At 41.9% G+C, this 26,943-nt stretch overlaps 2 protein-coding genes and 1 long non-coding RNA gene across 5 annotated transcripts in view; 2 read left to right on the top strand and 1 right to left on the bottom strand.

Annotated features, from left to right (window-relative positions):
• The window catches only part of MFSD10 (major facilitator superfamily domain containing 10), a 111,609-nt gene extending 85,900 nt beyond the window's left edge, over positions 1-25,709 (top strand). The window contains exon 12 of the mRNA XM_044417696.1: positions 25,572-25,709. Coding sequence (XP_044273631.1) covers positions 25,572-25,576 — 5 coding nt within the window. The 3' untranslated portion in view covers positions 25,577-25,709. The remainder of the gene's footprint in view (positions 1-25,571) is intronic.
• PARP11 (poly(ADP-ribose) polymerase family member 11) lies at positions 1,481-26,243 on the bottom strand. Of its 3 annotated transcripts, none has more exons than XM_044417697.1 (8): positions 26,089-26,243; positions 17,684-17,809; positions 15,455-15,575; positions 14,887-14,962; positions 8,726-8,798; positions 8,509-8,639; positions 5,517-5,668; positions 1,481-1,893 (listed from the first exon to the last, which is right to left on the bottom strand). In XM_044417697.1, the coding sequence occupies exons 2-8, from the start codon at positions 17,804-17,806 to the stop codon at positions 1,580-1,582; spliced, it is 990 nt and encodes a 329-aa protein (XP_044273632.1). In that variant the 5' UTR covers positions 17,807-17,809; positions 26,089-26,243; the 3' UTR covers positions 1,481-1,579. The 3 variants fall into 3 exon arrangements, with proteins under 3 accessions (XP_044273632.1, XP_044273634.1, XP_044273633.1); XM_044417699.1 differs by having other exon boundaries at positions 5,517-5,596; XM_044417698.1 differs by lacking the exon at positions 26,089-26,243 and adding an exon at positions 25,703-26,036.
• LOC123016927 lies at positions 3,882-5,671 on the top strand. Its single transcript, XR_006413505.1, has 2 exons — positions 3,882-4,457; positions 5,151-5,671. It is a non-coding gene; the product is annotated as an uncharacterized LOC123016927 (long non-coding RNA).
• Positions 26,244-26,943: the final 700 nt, after the last annotated feature.

Raw genomic sequence — 26,943 nt, 5'->3', positions numbered from 1 at the left:
CATCCACAGCCTCACCAGCTGATGATGAAAAGGAGAAATAGAGCAGCATGTCATCAGCATACTGACAGCAATGCACTCTGAAACACTCAGTGGTTTCATATAAATGTTAAATAGCATGGAGGAGAGAACAGACCCCCACAAGGAACTCTATGCTGGGGAATCCATAAAGCTGAAAAATATTCCCCGAGCATCACCTTCTGGAGACAGCGCTCCAAGTAGGTACTGCGATGCAGTACCACCCCCTTCCAACTCAGAGTCATTCCATAAGGTCATTGGTGTCAAAAACTGCTGGTTCCATGTGCTGGCTTGGGGACACCTCTTGGGCAAGCACCAGCAAGAATGGGATGTCAAGAGAATCTGCTGAGGTTCTCAGCCCCCAGGTGATTCTCCTTCCTCTTACTTGACTGGGAGAGAGGCAATAGGGCACTGCTTCTTTTTCAACACTGACTGGCTACTCACCTGCTCCTGCCCCAAGGAAGATATTTAGATGGGTAGAGTGAGGACTCCTTGTTGTGCAAAATGGCAGCTGTCAGAGGTGATCTCTGGCTGGCTGCATGTCAAAGACAGCAATAGCCCGCTTTTGCCAAGTAACTCTATGGTGCTGGCCTTAGTATCGCAATGAGTTGTGTTTTCTGGTTCACACAACACAAGCTGTCAAGTTACCAAGAGACCATAGAACAGAGTGCTTCTGTTTGTGGTTTTTAAAAACCAAACATATCATGGTGAAATACCATGAGTAGTTACAGATGACATGACAGACCAACTTGTGCAAAAAACCAGTTGTGTGTCATGTTGTGAAAACATGCCCATTATCTGCCATGCACATCCAGCTAAAAATCAGCCAACTGTGGTAACCACTTAGTGTTCCTTGTTGCAATGTGTGAATCCAACCACACTTTAATCCACCCTACAGATATGCCGGATCAGAGTCTGGTTAAGAAGGACCTGCAAATGTTCCTGTTTTATATTCATGATAATGCAGTACCTAAGAGGTAAGACTGAGTTAATATCTAAGGAAATACTTTTAGTGGCCTGAAATCTCATCTTTACTGTGAACTCAACTAGATGACTTTAGGCAAGTCCCACCAACTGAACAGATCTTACTTTGTCAGATCAAAACCATGTAAAATTGGTAATCAAGGTTTCATTCATCTTTCCTAAAAGCCAAACTCTCAGATTTTAAATACCTACCTTATTGTTGGCCACAACTACTACTGTTAAGTTAGATGTTACATTCCTATTGCAGTACTGACTGCCACATACTTCACTTTAATGTTATACCAAACTTTGACAGATGATAGCTTATGGAGTAAGAGACCAAATTGACTGGCCTGGGATTCCCAACTCCTATTTTAGCACAACTTCTGCAGGATCAATAGCAGCATGTGATGCAGTATACAAATAAATATGTTGTTGTTATTAGGGTTTATAAGTGCTTCCAGAATTTTAAATGTAAATAATTTAAGTCATACTTCATATATCCACTCGGAGTTGCTGCTATATATTTACTTCTTAGTAAGTTTAACAAAACCACACAAAAAATAAAAACACCATCATACAATTCAGCCATCTCTAAGTCTCAGCTGAATTCTATTAAATATTCTGGATAGATTTGGTTGGCATCAAAGATAACAAAAATCTTTGGGTTCCAAGTGTTGTCCACACAGCTGTCATACAAATTTACAAAGCTCCCATCTTTTGAAGGTGGCCTCACATATTTGGAGTCACCATTAATATAGTCTCCAGTCAATACACGAGCAAGAAACATGACTTTATGCTTCTTAAATGCGTGAAGTTGTAGATCAATGCCATGGATGTGAAATGTGTTGCCACACTTTAAATCATCTTTGCAGAAGCGGCTGGAGTATGAAGCATCCCTAGCAAAATATGTTCCTACAGAAAGAGAAACATGTTTGAGTATAGGGCAGAAAAAAATTCATCTCATTCTACTGATGTCCCACAGAGGAACTACATATCATGAAGGACAAGCTGCCCAAAATGGCAACCCCATTGACTGCTCCCTCATCCTCATGTCATACATTTCCTGACCTACAGCAATTGCTTTCATAGGGTGCACAGCAGGTAAATACAGAACATATTACACTATGCATTTCTGTTAAAGAGGACAAGAGGGAGAGTTCTTTCTGTATTCATTCTCTGTTCTGCATCACATCTAGTTCAAAACATAGAAGAACTAAAGCCCAGTTTGTTCCAATAGCCATCAGCTTCTCAGCTGGATTTGCTGCACACTACTGAGTTTGCTAGTATTGTATCATAATACATTCATGCCATAGCCCCCAAGCAGGCATTTTTCTGCAGAGTGCACTCCTTAGCTGGAGGAACTGCCCACACATCACTGATGAGAAGCCCTATAGAAAGTTTCCTGGCTTTCTGTCTGGGCAGGCAGTCAGTTCCTGTTCATTTAAACAGACTGATCACCATCTGCCTGGCCCTTCAATCCTGCCTTTCCTCTGGAACCCATCTCTGAGTCATATTTCCATATCTTTATATTCTTTCCTCCATTCTGGAGAAGACTGTGCTCAACAGAGTTACTAGAGTTCCAGTCTTTGTTTGCTTTTGCCTGGGAGTTCCTCATAGATTATCATATGTATTCAGGAATTCCAATTTATGGTACCTTGTGGAAACAGTCTTCTCCCACCCAACTTTTCCACATTTTGTTGTGTTATAACCTTTGTAAGCTGTCCCGAGATGCTGAGGCATGTGGCGACGGGATAGAAAAGGTTTAAATAAATAAATAAATCTCGAACTGAAATTGTTTTAATTGGCATTGTTACTACTTCATGTACACAAGATTCACAACACTGTGAAGGTGCAAAATGTTTCACTGTTACACAAAATATTTGTAAGCACATTCTTGCTAGCACTTGTTGGTTACAGAAGTATTCCCCCCTCCTTTTGCTGTGACATGCCTAAAGAAGCTCTGGTTCACCTGCTGCCTCTGCAAGTCACATATTGTAAGGGATAGCTGAATGCACCCCCACCCCCACTATGCAATTCCAATGCCATATGGTTGCAGATAAAAAATACCTGTTCTTCGAAGGCCTCAGAAGGTGGGAGGACTGATTTAAACAAAGACATCATGAAGACCAAGGAACTTGTCAAAAGAACTCCAAGGTAAAGGTGAGCACAAACAGCAATCAGAATGGAGTTATAAACAAAAATCTCAAACTATAATATGAACATTTTCCAAAGTACTGTTAAATCAAAATGGAAATAATATGAGTCAACCACGACTCTGCCTAGAGAAGGCTCTCCATTAAAACTCAGTGATCCAGGTAAGGATGGCATTAGTCAGAAAAACAGCCAAAAGGAAAATGGTAACTCTGAAGGAGCTGGAGAGATGCTGGACTGAAATGGGATACATGGTCCACAGGATGACCCAGATGGTCCACAAAAATGGCATGGTGGTAGCCATGTCATGTTAGAGAGATGCTTTTCCTTGTTAGGGACCGGGAAACTAGTCAGTATTGAGGGTAAGGTAGATGGAGCCATGCAGATGGCAATTCTATAGGAAAGACTGTTCCAGTCTCTAAGGGACCTAGGACTGGGGCAGAGGTCCACTTTCTAGCAAGGCAATGACACAGCCAGGGTAGCACTGCTATTATTATGTGCCATCAAGTCAGCTCCAGGTTATGGTGACCCTATAAATGAATGCTCTCCAAAACTTCCTGTCCTTCACAATTCTGCCCAGGTCTTCAAAATTCAAGGCTTCTTTTATGCAGTCAGTCCATCTCAGATTTGGCCGTACACTTCTTCTGCATTTGATATCATGTGATATACTCTAAGTTTTGTCATTTTTGCTTCTCGGAAAAGTTCTGGCTTGGACCCACTTGTTCATCTGTCAGTCTAGCACAGTGATTCCCAAAGTGGGTGGTACTGCCCTTTCGGTGTATGTGGAAAGATCCAGGGGGGCAGTGAGGAAAATGGTGGCAGCAGGAGGATATTAGATTATAGATTAAACCCTGTCAGTGCCCAAGGCGATCCACATCATGTCTGCTTTGTCTCCATCACTTCGACCACTGCCAAGAAGCCTGCCTCACTGCCCCCTGCAACAGTCCTGCAAGCTGCCATCCACTACAGGTTCCCCCTCCCAACACCAGGTAGGCTGTTGGCCTAAGCTTCCAATGACTCTTTCATTTTTGTCCTCTTATGTTACCCAGTGGTGTTCTTGTCTCTTTTGTGCAGCTCAGCCTCCCTGAACAAGCAGAAAACATCAGCAAATGCACCATTTTCCTTGGTAGAGAAATGGCAGCCCAACAGGAAAGTGGGCACTCCTGGAGGGAAGGATGACACCTGGTCTCAGCTATACAACTAAACTGCAGATACAGGCTGAGTGGGCTGAATCTGGATCCATAGTGCAAATAACTACAGTGGCCGGAGAGAACCCAGGTCCCTGATGAAAATCCCCAGGGACCTCATTTTCCACATTTGGCCAGGTAGCTATTACTGGGTGACTGGTGTTCTCACCATTTTGGATAGGATCTTGAGTGTTGCTTCTTTTTTTGGAATCCAGACTAAACATCAGGCATTTCTTACACCACACAGGGTAAAATTCTTTGATATAGCACCTTGAACAAGCACATCAATGTCTTACTGCATTCTTTATTAACTTCTTACTTGTGGATTGGAATGTATATTAAATGTTTCCAGGCTGTGGGCCATTGTTTTGTTCTCCATACTTGCTGGCATGTTCTTGTTAGGATTTGGACTAATTCAGTCTCTGCAGCTTGAAATAGTTCCATTGGTATCAATCTATTATCTATGGTAATGTAGGAGGCAGTGTGCACTGTCCTTGTTGTCATCATATCTACTCTGGGTACTTTATTTCTTCCAAGTGCTTTCAAAACAGCTTCACTTTCTAATATTGCAGGTTCTTCCTCCTCATGGGTTCCCTCCTTGAAATAGTCTTATCGTCCTTTTGACTCTTCTGTACAGTTCTTCTGCATTTTGTTTCCATCTTATCTTTATTTTATCCTGGTCAGATAATAAAAGTAATACTGGAATGGTTTAAAAATAAGAACCTGAGTGTCTTAGAATGGCTCAAAGTCCAGTACTCCGTCTGATTGAGAAACTGTAGCAAGACTTGAAAGTGGTCAAGACTTGCAGTAATCTTTATCTAACCTGACCAGGTTTGAGCAGTTTTTCCAAGAAGACTGGGCAAACGGAGCAGGATCCAGATGTACAAAGCTGACAGAGGTTTACCCAAGAAGACTTCCAGCTGTAATTGCTACTAAAGATGCTTCTATCAAGTATTGCCTCTAGGCGTAAATACTTACACAACCATCAAGTACCAGTTTGTTTTTACTTATTTAACTTCTGTACCATAATAAAAGTATTTTAGTTGAGTACCTTGCATACATCAAATTAGTAATAAGACCAATTAAATTCATTCAGTTCCACTTCTGTTCCATTCAGTAACACAACAAAATGTGGAAAAACCAAAGTTGTGAATACTTCATAAAACATATAAAGGAATAACTTGTTAAGTCCCTTGCCTTTTCCGTATACAGCAGCGTGCATGCCATTGATTCTCCAGTCAAAGTTATGAATGCAGATAGCTTCAACAAATTCACTGCTGGTTCCATGAAACAACATGTGTTCATTAATAAAGGAGACACCTCTTTTTTTCTTTAACTGAGCCTTTTTCCTGTGTGTCCCCCACAAAAAAAAGGATTATCAACAGTTTACTGTTCTGGAATTCAAGTACTAGAATTGCTATCTGGGAAAAACACCAAGATTAGAAAGACATTAGATGAGAGCAAAGGTCCCCAACATCCTGGGGCACACTGGCATTTTGAAAAAGTACTCTGTGCAGTATCATAAATTGTCTGGTATGAAATGAGGGTGGGGGGAATCAGAAATATGCTGGGAGTATTCCCTTATCTGTTTATGTGTGTGCATGAGTGTGTGCCCCATATATATGTCTGTTTGCTTCTTTATACTATTTACTTATTGCAAGGAAGTGGCTTACATAAACCTCTGCCTTTCCATTTCATTCTCACTACAACCCTATGGGGTAGGTTAAGTTGAGAGTCAGTGAGTGCCCCAAATCACCCAGTGAGTTTCATGAGTGAGTGGAGAATATAACCTGGGTTTGAGTCTCAGTCCAATACCAGTACAACATATTGGCTGCTACTCATTCACACTTTACACTAACCCACTGCTGCAAAGGGCCACAGTGGAATGATTGTTGTGTGAATAGCCCAAGGTGAACTCAACAATCAGTGTAACCATGGTTGTTGTCCCTCCACAGTTCCCCTGTGATATCCCAGCAGATATCAAAGGAAGACCAAGTTATCTCATGGCTTCCTGCTGTGATTGTGAACTGTTTGTACCTCAACTTGACTTTTCACCCCTTTATGTCCATGTACCCCCTCCCCCCACACACACACACAGCTTTTGTAATTCTCGTTTTAACACCTAGTGAGAACTCTTTCAAAATTGTCTCTGGTGGACCAAGCCTTTTTTAATTAAAATAATTGTGGAAAAGTACTTTAAAATGTTTTAACTGCACCTGCAAAATGGCAAACCTTTGAAGATGTGAATCCTCAGCAGGTATTGGTACCTGCTGCACCTTGGCAGCAAGCACCATGCTGGACACTGCCCAGAAGAGGCTCTAAATTATTTTTGCCCTCTTGGTTTCTCTTGACAGCTGTCAAAAGATGAGCTTTCAAGAGAAACCAAAGTCACAAGGGATTTTGCACAGAATTTTTTCTGGGAAGGATTTACAGCTCCTTCATGGCAAGATCCTCGCCACGCCACCACCCCCACAAACAGCTGATCTGCATGCTTCTGTACATTTTGCACTTTCCTCCACATTTCCAGGTGCTTAGAAAAATTGAAAAGTGCCTCCCTTTTTCTAGGGAAAAGGAGTTTTGACAGCTAGCTGTTTTGTTTTTGTTTTATCTGGGGCTATACAGCCGTATGTCCCCGTTAGAAAACACCTATTGCTCTTTCAACCCTTCCCCCCCCCCTTTTAAACCTCCTTTTCCTAGAAATATCTGCAGTCTGAAGTAATACAGCTGTTTTTACATCATCCTGAGGTATGCACTAACATTTTCCTTTATACCATGGAGGAAGAGAATCTCTAAATCTAGAAAACCAGTACTGAATATCATCTTATACTTAAATATACACTGGCAATAAAAGTACTTTCTGCTTATGTATCAGACAGTTTCACTGTGATCCATATTGTCCACTGTGGGATACTTGTGCGAGAAACTGTCATGGAAGTTAACAGATCTCTGCTTAACAGATCTGCTTCCTGCAAATACCAGATACAGCAGATGTGTGGAATCTGTAGCCTCCTGTCATTACTATAGTACAACTCCCTTTATCCCCGATTACTGGCCATGCTAGCTGCGGATGATTATCTGTAGAGCCACAGGTATATAAAGAAGGTTATCCAAATAAAATTGCTACATAATTGCAAACAAGTTCATAGATAGCCACTTGCTGTGGTGAATAAAAAGTGTTTCTAGGTTTTAGGGCATGGGTTAAACATTTTTATTTTCTTCTAGACCAAAATGTGTATGTGTGGGCAGTTGGGCCAGACCAATAAATTGAAATGAAACTGGTTTCAGCAGGGTTCCTGCTAGCAGAAAACTTTAGGGACAACCTGGCATATTCCTGACAGTATGGCAAATGCTTCACCATGATGAGCCATGCTATGCATTACAACAGTGGCATATAATAAATACGCAGATGCCATTTCAAATGGCACTTGAAAATATGTACACTGATCCAGCCTTTGGAAACATTGCTTTAATTTCCTGTTATTGTCAATCATTGTCCCTCAGGTACCAAGTATGGCTACAAATCAGAGATTTAAAATTGAAAAAAGTTTGTGGTGTTTGCTCAGTTGAATTCATAAACCAGTTAGGCCTAAATACATGAAATATTATATAAAATCATATAATGACAGTTACAAAATCAACTGTCATTATCACAATGTCACATATTGTTTTGAATTAAACATGAGGGTGATGCAGAGGGTGGTAGATTAACAGCAATCATTTTTATGGTAAAGTTATTTAATGTGTACTTTGAGCCCTAAGCAAACATTTTACCAAGAAGTGAAAATACAAACGTAGAACTGTAAAGAATGATCTGATTAAGGGTGTTTCCAGATGAGGTTTTTACTGTGCAACTGCCCTACCTCATTCATGGAACTTTACAGGGAAGGAAGGGATCCAGTTGTCATTTCCATTTGTAACCATCTTATGTTTCCAGCTGCTTCTTCCATCTTTTTTTTCTTACAACAAAAAGACAATTAAGAAAGTAAAGACAGAATAGCTGCATTGTATCTTTTGACTGGTAGCACTAGTAGTCATCCATCTAGAAGTACCCTTAAAATGAACAGAAATGCTAAAACGGGTATTTTAAGTTTGAAATTTTGAAACACATATACTGACATGATGTGCCTTTAAAATGAGAAAGATTTCATTTAGTGAATTAGGATACAAATTAGTTTGGAAATAGTCTCACCTGCAAAAAAATTCCCACAAATCTAGGTTCTGAATTCTTTGAATTCGTTTAATTTGATTACTATCCATTGTTCTCCCAAAGTGGTTAGCAACCTCATTATATTCATTTGTATGTTTTTGCAAAGGAACAAGCTGAAAAAGAGATGTTCATAGAGATTTACCCAGATGCATTATTCCTTTGCCTTCAATATATTCAAACGACCCTAGTAAGGTCTTACCTGGTATGGTTCTTCTGAATTTACATTTTCCCAGTGAGAGGGCATAGGGATAGACTGATTTTCACAGATGTAACTTTAAACACAAAAGAAGAAGTACACAGTCACATCCAAGATTCACATTGCTTCCTCCAACATGATAGAAACCCTAGGTAATGGATGGGGTGGGGTCCCAACTAAGGTTAATAAGTTAGGATACTATGTTAGGTGGAGTTATTTTCAATAATATTTTTAAATATATAAAAGGCTGGTGGAACTTCAATGGAATCAAATTTTAAAACAGTTGTAATTTTTAGATAACAAAACTCAATAAAATGTTTAGTTTACAAATTGGAATATCTTATAATATAAGGAAGCTATGTTTCATACACTCACAAGAACCTAGTACCGCCATAGTGAGAAGCATAAACCTACCTCTCTACCGTACAGATTATCTCCCATGTAATCTGACATCTCTTTAAGTGAATGGCCAACAATACTATTTCTCCCCTGGGTGGGAAATTATCTGCATAGCGTCAGGAAGTGCCTAATGTTGCTTTTCCATCACACTATTACTGGCTTCTGGTAAATGCTGGTGAAATTTCTGTATCAACAGAATCAATATGCTTGTGCATAGTTTGCTGACATCTGCTACTTAATATTTAAACTTAATATTAATATATTTAAATACTTAATATATACTATCTCTTGGTTGGAGGAACCATTTGTTATTTTCAGTGTATGCAATGCAACTATATTTGGAAATAATACTTCCAAGAATTATGAGTTATGAGATGGTATTGGTAGAGGAATGGATCAAACATGAGAGCAAGAGTTCGTTGCAAAGAGTTCTTTGTAACTTCCCTTACAAGTGAAAGCTAACACTAGAAATGAGTGGAGAAAGAAAGAAAGAAAGGTCAAGCCTATAACTGGGGTGGGAAATGTACAAGCGTTAGGATTGATTTGAAAGGGGAGAGGTGGCTCCACCTATGCAGACACAGTGAGATACTATAAAAGAGGAAAAGGCAGCTATCAAGAGTGTTGGCAAGGAGTTGAAGGGATGTGGAAAAGGTAGACTACTAGAATGAAAAGCTAAATTAAATACTGAATATAAAATATGGACATTTAAATACAGATATTTTCAATATTAAAGACTGAAAATAGCGATCATGTCCTGTTAAGATATTGTTTCTGAATTGTAGCTGATGTGAGCCTTTTAGCAGGGAAGAATAAAAATATAAACGATCACACTGGTGAACATTTTTTGCTGAACTGACCTTAGGTTTATGACTTTAGATCTGCTTAACATATTACTCCACTCTAAATGACCTGCAATTATGAATGATCACGCATCACTTCTCCTTGCTGTTTATTTTCCCTTTCAGACAGAGCTCAGAGAATGCAAGAGAAGTGACCATATTAACACCAGAAGAGGAATAGCCTTTAACATTCTTTTTCATTATTGCAAAGGCTGAAGTCATTATTCTGATTCATCTACCCATTGTTTTTTCTTCTTGAATCCTGGACTGAAACCCTGATGCAATCACAGGGTTTAGATGTAAGGGCTACCAGTGGATTGTCTACTCTAGGGACTGTCAGCTCTGTCATTACTTCCTCCTGACCAAACTTGCTGAAAAAGTGAGAGCAGGTTTGGGATTAGCCTTGCATAGGATTTCCACCAGAAAAAAAAGCAGTGGGACTGAAGGATGGGCAGAAAGTGCTACTGGAAGCTTGCTGTCTACATTGCGATACTTTGCAAGGTAGAAGGAGCATCCCCCTGGCATTGGAACTTCAGGATGTCTGGAAGGCCCCTGGAGAGAACAGGCACCCCTGGGGTTGCCTTTTCTTTCTGTGGTTCTTCTCTCTTAAAGTCAGAAGGGGAGGAATATCTAGGGGACAGAAATGTATTGGACCAGGCATTCAAGGAAGAGGTAGGAGTTAGGGATTGCTGCCTCCCCCTCCTGGGTCTCTTTGAGCCATGTTCCTGGCGAAAGTATGCTTTGGATCCTCTGTACCTCCCCTTTGAGGGGAACTCCTATCCTTGACCCCAGTGGGATTAGGTGAGAAGGCCCTCCTCTTTTGCCTGTGTCTCCTCTGGGTGGGGAGGTCCCCTGGTGGGAGAAGGATGTGCTTGAGGTGGACCAAGGGCACTCCTCCTTTCCCTGGGAGGCAAGCATGAAGGAAAATTGGGATGCTTATCCCTGCGTTCCCTCCCCCTGGAGCAGTTACTACCGGTGTGTACAGAGGAGGAATCTCCCCCAGTGTCCCTCCATTCATCCTCCTTTCCTTGCTAAATGGCCTACTCTAAAATTCTCAGCAGGAGCCCTCTTTTTAATTCTTGGGCCACATAGTGACTTGGGGAACAGCAAGGGGACAAGCCCTGTGGTGTGTGCCTTCCAGAGGCCAGGATGGAAATTGGGGAACTGGTTCTGGCACTGGTTGAGCTGGGGGACCTGGGGGGAACAGGTTGGGCTGTGTTGCCTGCAGGGAGAAGCTATCTAGAGGTCTGCCTTCATGGCTGGGGTCACCCATCTGATTGCTTAGGTGTGGGCCTGGCCCTGTAGCCTTGTGGGAAGGGGACTCACATGGTCTTGTAGGTGGGAGCTGCCTTCCTGGAGCATTGCCTAAAGATGCCAACTTTCTTGTGGTCTGTACTTTATGTGGCACTCAAGGCCTGTGTTGGCAGTTCCCAAGTGCTAGGCTGGTTTAGAATCATAGAATAATAGTGTTAGAAGCAGCCAGAAGACCACTAGGTCGAACCCTCTGCTCAGTGCAGACTTCATGTTAAACCATCCCTCTGGAAAGGTTTGACATGATGACTGTCCAGTTGGCTCTTGAATGTCTCTAGTGTGGGAGAGCCCACAACCTTCCTAATTGGTTCCACTGTCATACTGCTCTAGCAGTCAGATGTTCCTGATATCTAGCTGCAATCTGGCTTCCTGCAACTTGATCATGTTATTCGGTGTTCTGCACTGTGGGATGACTGAGAAGAGATCCTGTTCTTTCTGTTTGCAACAGCCTTTCAAGTACTTGTAGAGTGAGATCAGTCTTATGAAGGCTACACTGAAGTCTCAGGATTAAAAATGCCCAGTTCTTTCAATCTCTCCTCACAGGGACATGTTTCTAGTTCCTGAATCATCCTTGTTGCCTCCCTCAGAACCCTTTCCAGCTTGTCTGCATCTTTTTTTAAACTATGGTGCCCAGAACTGGACCTAATACTCCAGATGAAGCCTAACTAATGGTTAGTAAAGGGGAACTAGTACTTCTTGTGATTTAGAAGTGATACTTCTATTAATTTAGCCTAAAATAAATTTGCGCCTTTTGCAGCCATATCACATTGTTGAGTCATACTAGACTTGTGATCTTCAATTCCAAGATCCTTCTCATTTGCAATATTGTTGAGCCAAGTATTCTCCATGTTGTAACAATGTATTTGGTTTCTTTTTCCTAGGCACAGAACTTGGCATTTGTCCCTACTGAATTTCATTCTGTTGTTTTCAAGATTTTACTTCTTTCTGTCTTCTAAAGTATTAGGGTATCCCACTCTGTTTTGTGTCATCAGCAACTTTGATCATTGTTCCCTGCATTTCCTAATTTATTTATTTATTTAGAAAGCTTCTATGCCGCCCCATTCGCTGAAGCCTCGGGGCGGCTTACAACAATAAATAAATAATCACAATATAAAACAATATAATATAATTGGAGACGTCCTGGCCATAAAAATAAAATAAATAAATAATATTAACAGTTAAAATGGCGTTTAAATAAAAAGGTCTTTGCCTGGTGCCGAAAAACAAATAACGACAGCACCAGGCGGACCTCTCTGGGGAGCGCATTCCATAGATCGGGCGCCACCGCAGAGAAAGCCCTCCTCCAAGTACTCACCCTCCTAATATCCTTCATGGAGGGTTCCCGGAGAAGGGCCTCTGCCGCTGATCTCAAGAGGCGGGTGGGCACATATGGACATAAGCACTCCTTAGGTAACCAGGACCCAAGCCGTTTGGATTTGGACCCTAATCCAAATCTTTAAGAAAAATGTTGAAGAGCACTAGGCCTATGACTGAACCCTGCAGTACCCCACTTGTTACCTCTCCTCAGTCTGAGAAGGTACCATTAATGAGAGTTCTTTGAGTCTGATTCTGTAGCCAATAGTGGATCCAACTGATAATTGTTCCATTTAGCCCACCTTTTGTGAGTTGGCAAATCAGGACATCATAGGGCGCCTTGCTGAAGTGAAAATATATTATGTCCACAGTGTTCCCAGAGCCCACCAATCAATAATGAGATCAGATTAATCCAGCAGTATTGTTCTTGATAAATCCATGCTGGCTTCTAGTAATCACTGCATTGTTTTCAAGGTGTCTGCAGACTGACTGCTGTAAAATCTGCTCCAGAATTTTTTCAGGAACTGTTGTCAGACTGACTACTCTATAGCCCCAAAGTTCTATTTTTCCTTTCTTGAAGATGGGGGCATCTTTAGCCCTTCTCCAGTCATTGGCACTTTCCTTGTCCTCCTTGATTTCTCAAAGACAGTGGTTCTAAGAGTTCTTCTGCCAGCTCCTTTATGACTCTGGGATGAAGTTCATTGGACCCTGTAGATTTGAGCATGTTTATTCTATCTAAGTATTCCTTGACCATTTGTCTGTCAATCTTGGGCTGCCACCTCTAACTTTCAGCTTGTACTTCCTCTTTGTTGTAGATTTTCTCATGCAAGAAGACTGAGCAAAGGAATTGAGCACCTCTGCCTTTTCCTTGTCTTCTAATATCACTCTGACATCCACTTTAAATAGTTGAACACTTTTCATCAGGCCCTAGAGATATGAACTTATTCAACCCAATTATATGATCCTTGACCATTTGCCTATCAATCTTGAGCTGCCATCCTGCTTCTTCAACTTGTACTTTATGAGGAAGGTCATAGATCTTCTTTTGGGTGAAGTAGGAATTGAGCACTACTGCCTTTTGTCATCTATTATCATTTTGCCATCCACCTTGAGTAGTTCAACCCCTATTTCCTTCTTCTCTCTTTTACTATGGACATATCAGAAGAAGGCATTTTGGTGCTTTTAGCATCCCTTGCTAGCCTCATTGTCTAACTTTTGCCTTCCTGACACCTTCCCTGCAATTCTGTGCTGCATGTTTCCTTCTTTTTCAGCCTGGCTTTCTTTCTAGTTCTTATGCAGATTCTCCCTAAGCTTTTGGTGAAGGCACATGAGCTTCTTCTGTTGTCTTCTACCTTTTTTCCTTGTTGGAATTGTTTGTGATTGTTCTGTTAGAATTTCCTTTTAGAAAAAAAATCACCTGTCTTAGTCTCCTTTTCTCATTAGAATTGCTTGCCATAGAACTCTGCTTATCATTGTTCTGAGTGTAATAAAATTGGATTTCTTGAAAGCCAGGTACATGTTTGGCTACATTTGGCTTTTGCTTCCTTTAAGTATAGCATGTTCACTTTTCCTGAGCATTTCCATAGTTGCCACATCATCCACTAAGTGTTCCCTGTCACCTAGTACAAAGTCAAGGATAACTGTTCCTTTCTCCACTTTCTGTAGGAGGAAGTTATCAGCAACACATGTTAGAAACCTTTTGGAGGGGCTTGCCTGTGTGACAGTGAGTGAGATGCCTGGACTGGACCATGTGCTGGCAAGAGTGGGCCTTGCAGTCTGGTTGTTCCCCCGCACCCCCATGCAAGAGTGATCCACAGCCTCCAAAGTGCAGGTCTATGCAGCAGAGGGTGTTGGGGTTGCATGCTGGGAGGTGGGATGTGAGGGCTGCAGTTCATGCACCAATGTGGCAGCAGTTGTGGCTTGTTCATGTGGAGAGCACATGCAGAGGCCTCCTTTTGGGCCTGTCTGCTGGAGGGTTCTCTCCTTTTGCCAGGCTTCAGCTGGCTGCATGCCAGGACTGACACTTGTTTGGCATTCCCGTTTTCCATTCCCCCTCCCCCTTCTCCTTATTTGTTGTTGTTGTTGTTGCTGCTCTCGCAATGCACATGAGAGCCAGGATTTCTGCCTCCCACCACAATGCATGAGAATTAACTGGAAACTTCTGGGAAGACAATGTCTACTTCAAGAAATTTAACAAAGTCTGCCTTCCAGAGGCCTCCCCAAAACTAGCTGGCCTCCTGTACTTGTGGGAGAGAATACTAATATATAACAAGAAAAACACAAGTGAGCTTTATTGCCTACCTGAAGGCACTGATAGAAAATGGAGCTCGCTTTATGGGACGCTCTTTTCCAGTTGTTTGATTGGTTTGCTTCATCCCTGTGTACAAAACCCAAATTAGTGAAGATCTGCAAATCAATCAGTGTTCATTCAAGTACTTTTATTCAGAATAACTTCATGAGAATAGTTTTATTTAATTGGCCAGTTTGCATGCAATGGCAATCCAGAGTTTTAAAAATTCTGCTATTGCCCGTGGCTTGATTATACTTAACTCCTCCTGTCAGTTTAGGATTTGCTTACTATTGTGCCAGAACTGGGAACTCTGGGTTGCCTCTCCCTCAAGAACCCTATAAAAAGATACTCATGTGTTTCCTGTGTATATGCTAAAGACATAGATTTCTCAAAGGAAAACAAAATAAATCTTGTAAATGTATCTAGAGAACAAGGCTAGAACATATTAAAAATTTCCATAAATATCAAGTAATGTTAGTCTGCAAAAGCTGATCGCTACCAATATGTTGTAACTAGGCTTGCCCTCTCCAGATTTCACCATGATACACGTGTAAAAGTATACACAAAAAATATACGTACTTGAAAAGTCTAATATGTAGTTAAATTTTGCAGTTGTAAAAGAAATGGAGCCTTGTGGATTCATTTTGAACCTCTTTTCAATGTCTTCACTGCTAAGTGAACACCAGGTATTAGAATCAGTCTTCAAAACAAATAAAAAGTATATTTTAAAAGTTTATATACCAAGGATGATGAAACAATAACAACAGCTCTATTGTAAAATATGCAGAATTGCTATCCCCAAATTATAGGTAGGAATTGAGGCCAAGAGAGAGCCGCTTGTCTAAGGGTCTCTCATGAATTTTTGGCAGAGGAGTTCATAGTACCACCATATGCATCATTCCATCCCCCAAATTCAGCAAGAAGGAAACCCATGCTCTGCATGAAGTAATGCAAAATAAGTACATCAAATGTTCACGCTGTGTTATCTATTCTGTTTATGGATGTGTTAAGAACTGAAGAAAATGAAAACGAAGGCCAGGGCAGATAAATTAATACATTTTGGAATTCATGAAAATGAAAAAAAAATGAAGGTCTGACCCCAGGTATTGAAAGCCTTATTCTAATTTGACTGAATTTTTTCAGACATAGCTAATGATCTTTCAGGTATTTCTCTGTAATTCTGATTGGAGAAGCAGAACCAAGGAAGATGAAACTGCTTGGATAAGAGACCTGAAGAATATAGGGATACTGTCTAGTTAGATAGATGCATTTATTCCTAGTTGCCTAAATTACCTTATTGGTCCTGTGTCCCTTCTGTGTGCCATGTGTGCATATCCATTCAGATTTTAAACCTTTTTGCTATTATCATTTTTCTGTATAATTTTAAATGTTGTGAACTCTTTTGTTGGGTTATCCAGCCTCCATCAAATAGTCAACACTCACACTATCTAAATTAAGCACCTGTGACTTCATAGAGGTTGTTCTCGAAACACAATAGTCCACTGTCGGTAACCCATGATGAGGCTGCAATGCATATGCAGTTACCATTTTGAATAAGCAACTCCTACTTGGGGTTGCCATGCTGTGCAAACCTAGCCAATATGGGCTATACAAGGGTTATTTGATTGTATACCATGTTCAGATGATATGTTCCAGCTCATTGTTGGTTTAATTCATGATGAGCTACAACATGTTGTCCACATCTGGTCCCAAGAGTTTTAAGGTTGGTTTCAGAAATGCTGTCACAAAAACGAGAAAATCCATATGGTGGCAGTAGGAAGGGCCACAGGAAAGAAAGAATAAAAAGGAGTATGGATATACTATATTGTCTATTCTCCCATTCACTCACAGTGGTGGTCACCACAGAGCAGTGGTGAACTTTGGTACATAGCAGCAGATGTGGGACTCATAAAATGGGAGGGGGGCATAAAGGTAGCAACTCTCTAGTACCATCTATGCAAATGGTATTTCAGGAAAAAAGGCTTTGACAGGTCTCTACTCTTTTACACTCTTTTACACTCTTAAATCAGACACAAACTAAGCCACAGAGGAATCCTGTGGCTCCTGGAAGAGCATTTCAGGAACCACAGAATACAGTAGATTTTACCTCCTTAGGCTGTGGACGCTACTACAACTGAAGAAAGAGAAATCCAAATGGGGATTTCTTGCTTTTCCCATCTTTCACAACTGCTGCAGCACACTCCATAGTGGCCTTCCTGTAGGATTGCCATTGCAACCTCAGCAAAGGCTGGGGAGGAGGAAGGCATACCAGTGGGAGGGCAGCAGAAGGAAGGGGCTGAGAACCCGCCAAACATGGATAAAGTATAGCAAATAGCAGTTATTAAAAATGAAATAAAGAAAAGGTGGTAGACAATTAAAGGTAAAGTTTGTAAAGAACTAGGCATCAGTTACCAGTTTTGGAAACAAATATACAGTATTGTGAATAATACTTAAAATTGTTTTGCAGTGATTCAGTAGAATTTTTTTTTGTATCTACATTGTAAATTTAAAACTTGTGCTATGATGCAAGCACCAAAAGGTGTCCTATTCAAATATATATTCAAGTGCACACTTGAAAAGAAATATTATGTCCCCCAACAAAGACCCTTAAATTGCAAACCTATACATGTCTATCAAGAAGCAAGCCCCACTGAGTTCAACAGGGCTTACTCTCAGGTACATAGGTATAGGATTGAAGCCTAAATTTATTCTGCATCTGTGAAATGGAAAGTGTGACCTTCACAAGCAGAGAGGAAGAGATGAGATGTAGCTAAATAGGTTCGTCCATCTACATATCCAGACAACTACCTCAAACATATGCCATTTGCCACATTCAGCCAAGTAAAACCATCCCCACTGGGTATCTGATGTATCCATTTCTTCAAGATGATCTGCCACATTTTGAAAGAGTTCATCAGCTCCTTGCAACATTTCCTAAAATAGAACAATTCCACAAGTGAAATTCTAATAATACAAAACATATATTGTGCTGGAAGTTTAAACCCATTCCTATGGCTCCTGGACAGCATATAAAAAGCCACAGCATGCTGCAGAACTTCTCTTGAGGCAGCCAGACAGACAGTCCTGACCACAGAGAAGCTTCACTTGAACAGAAGGCTCTTCTTTTAGTTTTGTGTGTCTTAATCCCATTCAGCCCTATTGTTTAACTCTCATGACCCTGTGATCCCCCCCTCCTCCAAACTGTGTATGTAACTGATAGGTTATAAAAGCATCTTGTACAGACTCCATTTTTATTTTCCCTTTGGGGGCTATCATCATGCTACATGTAGTTCTTGCATATCTGAATAAACTGCAAATGTTCTTTCGGGTGTACACCCCTAGCGGACTCTTTTCTGGGGGCGGGGGTCAATTAGCACCTGAGTGGGGACCGCAAATGCAAAAATTTTGTGCAAAAAACTAATGGAGAAGGCAGGCAGTTGTTGAAGAGGAGACTTTGCAGTGTTCAAACCTGGCTCCCATTTACTTCTCCCAGACGAGTTAGGAAGGCAGGGTGGTCTATCACTCTCAAAATGCTTAATGATAGGAATGGGAGGTATAAACACCAGTTATTCTTTTCCCTGCTAGGCCATAATAGATGGAGCTTTGGATGAATGAAGAACTTAAAAGACTGGGACACTCCATTTAAGTGTTGCCTGTCTTGTAAGGATTGCATTCTAGGAGATCTAAAATTACATAGGCCTCATACCCGATATATGGTTTATATCACAGGTAAAAGATAATCATAATAACTGCAAGCAAGTTTTTGTTATGCCACTGAGAAACAAGGATTTATTATACCAACCCATTTGGTTCAAGATTCCATACTTGTAGGCTAATGTTTAAGGGTAAACTTTCTGTTCTAAAGTACCTAAGAACTACTGCCAAAAATTACAGTCCCATATCAGGATTACCCTTCTTCTGCCCAATGCGCTACACTTTAAAAGCAGCCTGAAAATACTTTCAAACAACTAAACAAATACAGTTGTTCATCTTAGCCTACTTATAATCATCATTATGATGTGTTTCCTATGGAAGTGGCAAATGAATAACGTGGAAGCCAGGAAAACATGTAATGATATCACACTGGACCCTCTTCTTTTTGTAGAACAGTTGTACCATTTATCATCCATGTTCTCCAATTCCCTCAGCATGGCTAGGTTGAAAAATACAATGGCTACTTCCAGCCTAGTCTGAAATTACTATATTTACTTACTTTTTAGGGAGAATTCAGACAATGTTGCTGACAAATAGCTGTATTCTAATGCTTTCTGGGTTGTCAAAATCAATTTATGGCAATTAAAAAAAATAAAATGCAAATATGTTCCAGGGTTCCTATACCTTTAATTAAAATGTTGTTGTACAGTTTCAGCTGGTTCCACTCATGACATGCCTACCATGTGCATGCCTAGCCTATCCTTGAACACCCTCACTCATGGAGCCTCAACCACCTCCCGTGGAAGCCCATTCCAAACCATCGGGGTCCTAACTGTCAGGAAGTACCTTATTTTTCCCTCTATAAGACACCCCCATGTATAGGACGCATCTAAATTGAACCTTGGTTCACTGAGCTTTGCTCCATTGAAGCGTGTCATTCCCTCCTCTGCAGGAGAGAACAGGCCTCTACCCACCTCCATGTGACATACAATTCCACAAGGTTTGTCTGGCAGAATCTGTTATTGCGGAAGCCGTGTTATGTGGCCGCCAGCCTCCCCTCTCAGCACTAGATCTCTCGCTATTATGAGCCTTTCCATTGTTTTTCCTACAATGGATGTAAGGCTAACTGGTCTCTAATTCCCCATGTCCCTTCTACTACCCTTTTTGAAAATTGGGACCACTGACACCACCCTCCAGTCCTCTGGAACTTCACTTGTTCTCCACAAGGCCTCAAAAATAGAGGCCAGAGGGTGGGAAAGAACCCCTGCCAATGCTCGAAGTACTTTCGGGTGTAACCCATCAGGGCCTAGCGCCTTTGTAACGTCTAATGGGCTGAGGAGCCCCTCAACTTCTAGGGGGGTGACTCTAATCTGTGCCCCTAAGTCCCCGGCCTCCTCTAATCTCCCATGCGGATCTCCCCTGTCCTGCTTTGGGGAAAACACAGAGGCAAAATAGTCATTTAGCATCTGTGCCTGTTCCCTCACATCAGTCACTGGATCCCCTTCCTCCTTATTTAGCAGTCCCACTACTTGTCTCCCCTTCCTCTTGCTATTTACATACTGATAGAAGCCCTTTTCCCCTTCATGGATCACTGCCTTGTCGTGACAAAGGGGCTTGCGTAGCTCAATGAAGCTATGAGCTATGCCGTGCAGGGCCATCCAAGATGGACAGGTCATAGCAGAGAGCTCTGACAAAATGTGATCCACTGGAGAAGGAAATGGTAACCCACTCCAGTATCTTTGCCATGAAAACCCCATGGACAGTACCAAAATGCAAAAAGATAAGACGCTGGAAGATGAGCCCCTCAGGTCGGAAGGTGTCCAATATGCTACTGGGGAAGAGCACAGGCCCAGTACTAGTAGCACCAGAAAGAATGGAGTGACTGCTTCAAAGCTGAAAGGACAATCAGTTGCAGCTGCAATTGGTAGTGAAAGGAGCATCTAATGCTGTAAAGATCTATACTCCATAGGAACCTGGAATGTAAGATCCATGAATCAAGGCGAGCTGGATGTGGTCAAACAAGAGATGACAAGACTAAACATAAACATCTTAGGAATCGGTGAACTAAAATGGACAGGAATGGGTGAGTTTAATTAAGATGACCATCAGGTATACTACTGCGGGCAAGAATCCCTCAGAAGAAATGGAGTAGCTTTCATAGTTAATAAAAGAGTAGGAAAAGCAATACTGGAATACAATCTCCAAAATGACAGAATGAGCTCAGTTCGAATCCAAAGCAAACCCTTCAAAATCACAATAGTTCAAGTCTATGCCCCAACCACTGATGCTGAAGAGGCTGAAGTTGACCAGTTCTATGAAGGCCTACAACATCTTCTAGAATTAACACCAAAAAATGATTTCCTCATCATCATGGGGGATTGGAATGCTAAAGTGGGAAGCCAAAAGATAACTGGAATGACAGGCAAGTTTGGCCTTGGAGTACAAAATGAAGCAGGGCACAGGTTGGTAGAATTTTGTAAAGAGAACATGCTGGCCATAGCAAACATTATTTTCCAACAACACAAGAGACTCTACACAGGGACAGCACCAGACAGTCAACAAAGAAATCAGATTGACTATGTGCTCTGCAGCCAAAGATGGAGAAGCTCTATACAGTCAGTAAAAATGAGACCTGGAGCTGACTGTGGCTCAGATGATGAGCTTCTTGTTGCAAAATTTAGGCTTAAATTGAAGAAATCAGGGAAAAGCACTAGGCCACTCAGGTATGGCCTAAATCATATTCCTGATGAATATACAGTAGAGGTGACAAATAGATTTAAGGAATTAGATCTGATAGAGTGCCTGAAGAACTTTGGATGGAGGTTCGCAACATTGTACAAGAGGCAACACGTAAAACCATCCCAAAGAAAAAGAAATGCAAGAACGCAAAATGGCTGTCTGAGGAAGCTTTACAAATAGCTGAGGAAAGGCAAGGTAGAAAGGGAAAGTATACCTAATTGAATGCAGAATTCCAGAGAATAGCTAGAAGAGATAAGAAGGCCTTCTTAAATGAACAGCATAAAGAAATATAAGAAAACAATAGAATAGGGAGGACCAGAGATTTCTCCAAGAAAATTGGAGATACGAAGGGAATGTTTCATGCAAAGATGGGCATGATAAAGGACCAAAATGGCAGGGACCTTACACAGAAGAACTGTACAAGAAAGAGCTTAACGTCCCGGAAAACCAGGATGGGGTGGGCACTGACCTCGAGCCAGACAACCAGGAATGTGAAGTCAAATGGGTCTTAGGATGTCTGAGCAACAACAAAGCTAGTGGAGGTGACATATTCCAGCTTAGCTATTAAAAATCCTAAAAGACGATGCAGTAAAAGTGCTATATTCAATATGCCAGCAAATTTAGAAAACTCAACAGTGGCCACAGGATTGGAAAAGGTCAGTTTACATTCCAGTCCCAAAGAAGGGCAATGCCAAAGAATGTTCAAATTACTGCACCATTACACTCATTTCACATGCTAGCAAAGTGATGCTCAAAATCCTACAAGCTAGGCTCCAGCAGTATGTGGACCGAGAACTACCAGAAGTACAGGCAGGATTTCGAAGAGGGAGAGGAACTAGAGATCAAATTGCCAACATACGCTGGATCTTGGATAAAGCTAGGGAGTTCCAGAAAAACATCTGCTTCATGGACTATGCTAAAGCCTTTGATTGTGTGGATCACAACAAATTGTGGCAAGTCTTTGAAGAGATGGGAGTGCCAGACCATCTTATTTGTCTCTTTTTAAAACCTATATGTGGGTCAAGAAGCAACAGTGAGAACTGGACACGGAACCACTGATTGGTTCAGAATTGAGAAACAAGTTCAGCAAGCCTGTATACTGTCACCCTGCCTATTTAACTTATATGCAGAGTGCATCATGAGACAGGCAGGGCTAGATGAATCATAAATTGGAATTAAGATTGCCAGGAGAAATATTAACAGCCTCAGAAATGCAGATGATACCACTCTAATGGCAGAAAGTGAAGAGGAACTAAAGCGTCTCTTGGTTCAGGTGAAGGAGGAGAGCGCAGAAGTTGGCTTGAACTCAACATTAAGAAAACTAAGTTCATGGCATCTGGTCCAATCACTTCCTGGCAAATAGAAGGGGAAGAAATGGAGGTAGTGAAAGATTTTATTTTCCTGGGCTCCACGATCACCACAGACAGGGACTGCAGTCAAGGAATTAAAAGCCACTCGCTCCTTGGGAGCAAATCTAGACAGCATACTGAAAAGCAGTGAGATCACCCTGCCGACAAAAGTGCTTATAGTCAAGGGCATGGTTTTCCCAGTTGCAATGTATGGCTGTGAAACCTGGACCATAAGGAAGGCTGAGCGCTGAAGGATTGAGGCCTTTGAATTGTGGTGCTGGAGGAGACTCCTGCGAGTCCCCTGGACTGCAAGGTGATCAAGCTGGTCAGTCCTAGAGGAGATCAACCCTGACTGCTCTTTGGAAGGCCAGATAGTGAAGATGAAACTCAAATACATTGGCCACCTAATGAGAAGGAAAGACTCCCTGGAGAAGAGCCTAATGCTGGGAATAATAGATGGCAAAAGAAGAAGGGGATGGCAGAGAATGAGGTTGCTAGATGGAGTCACTGAAGCAGTCAGCGTGAGCATAAGTGGACTCCAGGGGATGGTGGAGGACAGGACGGCCTGGAGGAATGTTGTCCATGGGGTTGCGATAGGTTGGACATAACTAGGCGAGTAACAACAACAACAGAAGCCCTTTTTGTTGCTCTTGATATTCTTTGTAAGTCTCAGCTCGTAATCCACCTTAGCCTTGCTGCAACAGGCCACCTCCTCCTGGTATACCCTTTTATCTATTTGCCCTAGTACGCATTTCCTATGGAGCTTACCCTTGCATCAAATTCCTCTAACCACCTCCTTTCACATCCATGGCAGCCCTCTCCTAAGCCTTCCCAGCTTACTAACTAGAGGTATCGTCAAGGCTTGCACCTCCAAAACCTCCCTTTTGAGTGCTATCCACCCCTCCTCAACTTGCTTGCCTTCCAGTAACCTGTCCCAGGAGACTTTCCCCACTCTGGCCTTCAGTTGGCCAAAGCTGGCCCTCTTGAAGTCCCAGCTTCTAATGCTCGACCTGCTGCATGTCCCCATTCCCCTGATCTCAAAGCAAAGGATGGAGTGGTCATTTGCATCCAGAGTTCCCCTAATCTGTACCTCATCTATCAGTTCCTCCCGTTTGGTCAAGACCAAGTCAAGGATGTCCCCCTTCCCTGTCACTTCTCAGACCCTCTCTGTGAAAAAACCTCCCCCTATAGCTTCTAGGAAGTGACGTGACCTGGCTGTCACTGCTGAGTGAGTCTCCCAACTAATATCCGGGAGATTGAAATCTCCCAAAATTACTGTGTCTCTCCCCTGAGATATCCTTAGAATCTGACCTGTCAGGACATCATCCAGGGTCTCAAGTTGACCTGAAAGGCGATAACATACCCCTATTGTCAGGTCCCTTTCCCTGTCAAAACCCCTTAGTTTCACCCAGACTGCCTCTACCGAATCCCCATCAGTGCTGCATTCTATCCCACTGCATCCTATCCCTTCCCTGACATAAAAAGTATGCCCCCACCCCTCTTTCCCTTCCTGTCCTTTCTAAACAAGAGCTACCCCCCTCTGTTTGCATTCCAGTCTTGCCTTTCATCCCACCAAGTTTCTATGATTCCCACCAGGTCATACCCTCCTGTTCCCAGGAGAGCTTCAAGTTCTTCCTGCTTATTACCCATGCTCCTAGCATTGGTGTACATGCACCTCAACTCCTTCCCACAGCTTCCTTGCTTTGGAGTCCCCAGCCTCCTCCTTCCTCCCATCTTCCCTGATACCGGTCCTCTCTTTGTATGAGTCCTGTCAGTCCCTGCAGTACCTCTAAAACCCTGGTCACAGAGCCCTGATCCTCTCCCCACTCTTGTCCAGTGCAGACAGGTTTCTGGGGGGGCCTGACCTCCCCCTCCTCCGGCTCAGTTTAAAGTCTTCCGGACTGAACATCTCCAAAGGACCTTTTCCCCATCCTTGTGTGGTGCAACCCATTCCTTGCCGGAAGTCCATTGTCAAGAAAGCGGGTGCCATGGTCAAGGAACCCAAAGTGTTCCTTCTGGCACAACCCCCTAGCCAATAATTCACCTTGGCAACCCTCCTATCCCTGCCTGGCCCAAATCCCCAGACTGGTAAGATTGATGAGAAGGCAACTTGGGCCTTTAGGTCCCTGAGTTTCTTCTCCAAGGCCTCGAAGTCCCTGGTGATCCCACACACACCCTGCCTGACTATGCCATTTGTCCCCCATGTGCCATAAGTGCCATGTTTTAACTACATTCACATAGGTATACAGGAATGACTTGGAACATTGTTTTCTCATCATGCCTCTTAAAAAGCAGGTCCCAAATTCAAAACTCTGCATACCCTGCTCCCTTTTTCTCAGAAGTCTATTTCAAAATGACTTCACAGTCTTTTTATATCAAGCACCTGCAGTTTGGTTCCACTTTGGTTTAAATCATTCCTTCCTTTCCCAGAGGCTCAGTAATATCCAAAATTCCCTGATGTCTAACAAATTTAAAACCTCCTGACACAGCTGCACTGGGAGACTAGAGCTTCAATACCCAGCTCATCTTTTCAGTAAAAGAACATATGCTTATATTCTGTAATAGGGGTAGGACAAATATCCTGCTTTTTAAAAGAAACTAAGTGTTACTAAATCTAAGTATTCTTGAGTTACTGTTCAGAACTATTAAAAAATATAACTTCTGCATAGGAAACAATTCATCTGAACATTCTGCGTATCTCTGTTGTGGCACGGAAAAGAATGTCTATTTTTTGAAGACAAGGAATTTGATCCAGAATGGTTTGCATTTATTTTTAAATAAGTAATAATTATAAAATCAGCACACATTATCAATAAAGAAAACGTTTTTTAAACAACTTAGCTCGCCCCCTCCCCATTTGTACCCCGCCCCTTCAAATTAAACCTTCCTCTACGCGGTCCAGCAGGAACAGCTACAGCAGAGAAACCCCAGTTTGAAATTTGCCTTAATTCCAGGTTGAGAGGGGGAGAACTAAATATGGCCAATAATCGCTATCCTGACGAGGCTGCGCCACAGACTCCACACCGAGAGAGAGAGGGAGGGAGAGAGAGAGAAAGGGAGAGAGAGGTGAGCACCCCCAGCCTACCTCACCACCGGCGGAATGAATTGCTGTAAGCCCCTTTCCTACCCTCCTTCGCTTGCCTTCAGCGGAAAGGGAGTGTTGACTAGCCTGCACCCTTAGAACCGCCCACTGACCTGTTCAGACTCATAGAAATGGAATCTCACTATGGTTCAAAATGTTAGATTAAAAAGCATTTTTCGCCTAATTTTGACGCAGTTCTGTCCTCCGCTCTTGTGTAAAAAGTGACTGGTGAATTAATCCAGGAGTTCCTAGGATTGTGTAAAAAAAGACTTTCTTTATTTCGTGTGGAAAATAAGATTCTTATTCCCTTTAGTTTTCGAATGCTCAACTATATACAGTTATTATCCTCATACGAGCATGGTATGGCTGAGAGCTAAACTAAACGTTACCTTTAAGTCTTCTTTAAAAACGTATTTCCATAGCTTAATAAACTGCTTTTCCTTGTAGCGCCCCGGACACCAACAACACTGCTTTCCGGGTGATTTCTACTGAATACGCTAATTACTGTTATACCGAGTAAGTCTCCCGCTACCCATCATTCTTTGGGAGCAACTGAAAGAGTCAAAGAACTGATGGGAAATTACGTTATTCGGCAAAAAGAACGTCATTTCCCATCAGCTGTTTGAGCTCAACTCTTTTACTAGTCGCTAATAAGTATGTCACAAAGGAAACTGAATGAAAATTAACCCTTTAAACTCACCAAGCCCTTTTTCTGGCTATTGTAGGTCGGAAGTTCCCCTTTGTACGCATTGTTCACACAGCGAAGGCGTAGTAATTTAAGACCGTCCCCTTGTAGAGCGGAAATTAAGAGTGGTGTACAACAGCCTTGCAATAACAGTTCAACATTATCTCCATTTAGTTTATGACAACTCTGCAATGTGGTGCAGTGTTATGTAATTAGGAACATTTTTGTACTTTTTGTGCATCAGTCAGGATTGTTAAATTGTTCTTTGAAGTGATACATTTAAAGATGAACCATCTGTTTTATTCATCAGGAAGGAGGTAATCGATCTTTTCTAATTGTACATATTGGGAGACAATATGGCTGCTAAAAGCTGTAAGAATAGCTTTAGACTTAAAGCTGGATTGTCTGATAAGGAAACCATGTTGCAAGTCTGGTTCCCTGTGTACACTCTTAGATTTCCTAATGTTTGCCTATCTTGAAGGTTCTTTTTGTTTTGTGTGTCTTAACCACATTCGGTCCTCATGTGCTTTTAGCAAACTGCTTCCTCCACTCCTCCAAA

This window comes from Varanus komodoensis, unplaced genomic scaffold (assembly GCF_004798865.1).
Source record: "Varanus komodoensis strain SLA01 unplaced genomic scaffold, ASM479886v1 scaffold9, whole genome shotgun sequence".
Taxonomy (NCBI): Eukaryota; Metazoa; Chordata; class Lepidosauria; order Squamata; family Varanidae; genus Varanus; species Varanus komodoensis.
This window is presented reverse-complemented; position numbering and strand designations above follow the sequence as displayed.